This window comes from Pundamilia nyererei, unplaced genomic scaffold (assembly GCF_000239375.1).
Source record: "Pundamilia nyererei isolate P.nyererei 1_Seehausen unplaced genomic scaffold, PunNye1.0 scaffold00390, whole genome shotgun sequence".
NCBI lineage: Eukaryota > Metazoa > Chordata > Actinopteri > Cichliformes > Cichlidae > Pundamilia > Pundamilia nyererei.
The window spans coordinates 212,500-217,583 of record NW_005187791.1 but is presented as its reverse complement, the minus strand read 5'-3'; the positions used below and the strand labels follow the sequence as shown (position 1 = coordinate 217,583).

The 5,084-nt window shown below is 47.7% G+C and overlaps 1 protein-coding gene across 1 annotated transcript in view; it reads right to left on the bottom strand.

The window, feature by feature from the left end:
* Positions 1–89: 89 nt before the first annotated feature.
* LOC102200549 (ribose-phosphate pyrophosphokinase 2) overlaps positions 90–5,084 on the bottom strand; it is a 10,340-nt gene continuing 5,345 nt past the window's right edge. The window contains exons 3-7 of the mRNA XM_005752902.2: positions 4,579–4,677; positions 4,173–4,297; positions 2,166–2,339; positions 1,922–2,081; positions 90–602 (exon numbers count right to left, since the gene is read on the bottom strand). Coding sequence (XP_005752959.1) covers positions 510–602; positions 1,922–2,081; positions 2,166–2,339; positions 4,173–4,297; positions 4,579–4,677 — 651 coding nt within the window. The 3' untranslated portion in view covers positions 90–509. The remainder of the gene's footprint in view (positions 603–1,921; positions 2,082–2,165; positions 2,340–4,172; positions 4,298–4,578; positions 4,678–5,084) is intronic.

Sequence of the window (5,084 nt, the reverse complement as noted above, 5' to 3'; positions counted from 1 at the left end):
AACTACCAGAATCAAAGTGTCAGAGTTCGGCTACAACTAGAAAACTTTCAGCAGCTCTGAAAAAGCAAACACTTCAGTGACAGCAGGGACGCGGATACATTTTCATGTTTTATTACTTTGTGAAGCATAAAGGGCCAGAAACACCGCTGACCCACGACACAGTGGAAAGCTTCATTTAAAGTGAGGTACAAATAATACACGGTGTTACATAATGGACCCTTTGGTTAAAGTGGAGGCCAATGAGTGCTGGGCTCAAGGTTAGCAATACTGAAACAGAGAGAGGGGGGCACAAAAAACTAAGAAAGCTCATAAATACAAAGTTGGTCTTCGGAGGAGGAAGTGATATTTCTCTGTCTGCTGGGTGAGATGTAAAGGGCAATGTGGGCGTGACCTTTAAACAGTCACATGGGCTTTTGGCTGAAAGCCATCAGGCCTCTTTTGTTTTCAGCCTTAACTGGAGGAGGTGTGCCCGAAAGCGTTGGCCCCGTGGCCTGACGAGCTCCTGTTCTCTACAAGGGTACGTGGCTGAAGAGGTAGGACACCGACTCGCCGTTGTGGGTTCTCCTGATGGCCTCCGCCAGGATCATGGAGATGTCGATGACCTGCAGGAAATAACGAGTTTGTAACGTGAGATAGAAAGTAGCACAAATCCCATCTGCTGCAAGCCTCCTCCAGCCTTGCTCTTCTTCTTCTCTTTGTTGCGCGGCAGCCGTGGCTGGCCACCCTGTTTCTACAACTGCTTGTGTATAAAACCCTTTTGTTTAACACATTTTAACAATGCTCTGGCCAGTGTTCGTCTAGTGAGCACAGGCTGACAGATCACCGTTTACCCCAACATGCTGGGTGTGAAGCACTCACAACAATTTACTCTGGAGGAGGCTGTAAAGTTTCCTGAAAGGAGCCTGATACGAGTCGATGAGTCACCGATGACAGCGATGCTGAGGGGAGTTGTTGAGCATTTGCAGACCTTTGCAGTCGGTAAGCGTTGCTGTTTTTGCCGCTGTTAGGGAAACTTTCTTTGAAGTGGCTGTAACGTCGTCAGACTCGGACGCTTGGTGAACGATCTCTCACACGTGAGAGTAGTTCAGCTGTTCAGAGGGAAAGTGTGACGTTCAGGAAATCCGAGCCTAATGTTAGCCAACATTATGCTAGCTTATAACCAGCTGTTTGTTGTTGGTGGTTAGCCAGCTCTTGTCAGCCATCTAGAGACAGAAGAGTCGCATGTCTGATGTGCAGACAAGTAATTTTCAACAACATTGGTAATAAACGAGCACGTTTCCATGTGTCAGAGCCCTGAGTTCAGCTCAGAGGAGGCTTGGAGAGAGCAGTGGAGGAGAAAGACAGTAAGAAAGAGATGATGCAAATATGTAGAATGGTCATAAGAAAGAAAGAAAGAAAAATTAAAACTAACTTAACATCCATTTTTGTAAAGCTACATTTTGGTGTTTGAATTCTCAGGAATCTGGAAGTTTCTAACAGAATTAAAGAAAACCGACTTACAACAGCAACATTTCCCTGAAGGAGAGAAACTGCAGACAAAAGCTCAACCTGATGCCAAGTGTTTGCCTCAGCAGCTGTCAGCTAAGAACCAGGCCTGTAAAGCTGAACAGGTCATACCACTGGATGTCACTGTTGTATTATGATCTTACAGTGTGGTTCTACTCAAAAGCTGAGCATTTGTAACCACAGAACTACATGAGGGAGTTTTACACCTAATTAGCCAAAGTTGGTTCCTGGAAATCCAAACAGGATCCACACTATCCACCGCTGCAGGTCTGGACACCTTTATCACTGCCAAAGTGGTAAACTGGTAGAATAAGCTGCTGCACTGCTGTAGCCAGTGACGATCCCAACCAACCGAACATCAGTCGTTTGAGTTCTGTGCACCATCTCATCTAAAGACGGCAGCTGTTGTGTATACCTGTATTTTCGGGCAGGCCTTCATCTTCTCCTCCTGCGGGATGGTGTTGGTCACCACCACAGCCTCGAACGGGGCGCTGTTGATGCGAGATATGGCCGGCCCTGAGAATATGCCGTGCGTGAGGATGGCGTAGACCTTCACAGCTCCAGCATCGATTAGCCTAAAAGTGGAACAATTACCAAAAAAAGTCACTACATTTTTACATAAAACGAGCGAAAGACAAAACCATCTAAGTGACACCGACTTGTCGGCAGCGTGGCAGATGGTCCCGCAGGTGTCGGCCATGTCGTCCACCAGGATGGCCACGCGGTCCTTGACGTCACCGACCAGCACCATGCGGTCCACCTCGTTGGCCTTCTTCCTCTCTTTGTGGATGAGAGCGAAGTCCACATTCAGACGGTCCGCGATGGACGTCACGCTGAGCGGGGGACAGGAAAGAGGAGGGACATGCACAGACTCAACCCTTAATTGCTTCTCAAACAAGTCGACTACAAAGCTGTGACTGAAATCCCCGCAGTGCGCCCTCGTTTCTCTACAGGATGACATCAAATAACTTCCAAAATGGCAAGCAGTTGGCAAACTAAGCAGATGATAATCACCGAGGTTCTGCTGATCTCTCCTAATGTCACTGTGAAAAGACTCCGAGCTAAAGCTTGAATCAGCACATCAGCCATCTGCAGCACCAGCAGACCCTGAAGTACGTTCACTACACTAAACATGGAAGTATATTTTCTACACTCCATACAAACGAATGGCCAAACAGATGGGGGGCGGGGGTCAGTGCAGTCTGTGTGTTCCTGATATGACCAGGTGCACGGACACTTTCAGGACCTTTGATGTGGTCGGAGTCACATCGCTCAGAGTTTTGTCTTAGCCACCGCAGCACGATGCTACCTCCATCATGCTTTACCAGTCATGCACCAATCAGATGACACTGGGCAGGTGATAAAATATAATGTGACACATAAGAGCCTTTTGTCTGTTGTTTATTGCCTCTTTTCCACCAGCATAGACCCAACCGACTCTTTCAGTTGTTTTCCATTAGTACCACTTCAATGTGGGTGGAGTTGTTATAGCAACGTGGCCGGGATGTCCTGTGATGTCATGTTATGTGACACAAACACAACAATGGGGCACATCGAGGTGATGGTACACCTGCTGCTAAACAGATGCTAAACATCTGCACCTTGTCGTTGGTTAGTGTGGAATAATTTTCCTCGTCCAATCGGTGGCCTGCAGTCTGCTGACGTCACGTCTTAAATGCTACCACCTAATCATGGGAAACCCTAAAAACAGAGATGAGCCAAGTCAAGCAGCTGCTGGTGGAAAAGAAGCTTTTTACTAAGGAGGAGCTCCAGTCCAGCTTTTATGGCCTTTACTCCCCTTCAGGAACCTTCCACGAGGCATCATTCTTTTGCAGTGATCCCATAACGTGTGCTCAACACACTCCTGCCTGAGCTCTGTGGGTCATTCCTTCAAGCTCATGATGTGGTTTTTGCTCAGTCGCCATCAGCACTGAGGCTTTACAGACACGTCGTTGCTGAGGGCGAGCAACACAGCCCCAAAATGACATCACAACACTCCCACAGAAAAAAGAAATGCTGAACTGTGTTGTATCGGCCACTGCAGCTCGCAGACGGCAGCATTTATTAGAGCAAACACGACTTTTCCAATGAGCCGCTGCCACTGACGACACGCTGTTTAATTCAAAGAGTAAATCTACTGCTGCGAGGTGCCAGCAGCTGCAGCACAGTAACACAACTGCAGTGACAGAGCATAAAATGAGCCTGCACGAGACAGTCTCACTCTAGAATTGAAACTGAAAACATTTTTATACCTGGGATCTTCGTGTTGGGTCGAGCGCTTTAAGGAGTTGCTTAAAGCCCTCCTTTACATCACATCAGTAACTTTCATCCACAGCTCGAGGGAAAGGACACGCAACGCATTGCTATATCGCTGATAACGCAATATAATGATACAATTGCGTACAGTCAGATATGGCACAGCCTTGCACGTCACGCTCTTGCGCACCCAAAGCTGGACTCCAGTCATGATCCAGAAACCTCTCAAAGACGCTTAGGAGACACAGGCATGATGGGACATGAAGTTTGAATTTGAAGACGGCACAAATAAATGAAAACAGTGGTCACAGTTCACGGCATACAGGCCGTCTGCAGCTTATTAGCATTTCACATCATGCAGAGATACGTGGTGCTCCTTAACCCCGCTATCTCGTGTCGCTGCGGCTTACCGTTTGGCTCCTCCTGCATCTGGAGACACGATGATACAGTTCTTCCACTCAGGAATGTGTTCTTTGATCCACTGCAGGACGGCGGGCTCGGCGTACAGGTTGTCCACAGCAATGTCGAAGAAGCCCTTAAAAACCGGACCAGAGTAAAACGACAATTAGCTCTTTATGCATGCAAACACAACACGTGTAGCACAAATAGAACTGGATCAAAGCATACATTCACCTTCAAATCACTCTAAGAAACTGTTGCTGTGAACCTGGCAGCTTCATATGAAGCTAGCAGCAGTATTAGGTCCATCTACAAGCACCTGTGCAGCGTGTGTGAGACTTATTTGACTTTATGTGGCGATTTCTCAGTCTGTACGTCAAGTTTGGCAGCAAGAGGTGGAAACACTGGTGCACCAACCTGGATCTGTGACGCGTGGAGGTCCATGGTGATGATGTGGTCCGCACCAGCCACCGACAACATGTTAGCCACCAGTTTGGCTGATATGGGTGCTCGGCTCTGAGGAAGCATTGAGACAGTCGTTGGAGGCAAGTATGCACGGGTAAATACGCCGAAAGCACTTTTCCCTCCTTTATGGTGACCAGACTGTTTGTATAATCCTTTTATGTTGACTCGCAGCACCTTTGAACATTTGTGCTGATGTTAATCAGCCAGCTTTCATTTTCACACATTTTATTTACAAAAATGAAACTAAAGCTATAAAAGCTCCAGCGACCTAAAGAAAACCCCTCCCTTGTTTTGCTACAAAGTTCAAAGTTTGTGTGTTGTGATTGTGAGCTGCTGAAGGCACACGTAGACGGCTCTGTCCTTGTCAGAGTCCTTGCTTTGGGGGTCACCCCAGCAATGTAGGTCTGGCTGCCGCTCGGGGCCTGTGCCGTTTAGCTGCTGCGTCTACTCGAGAGACG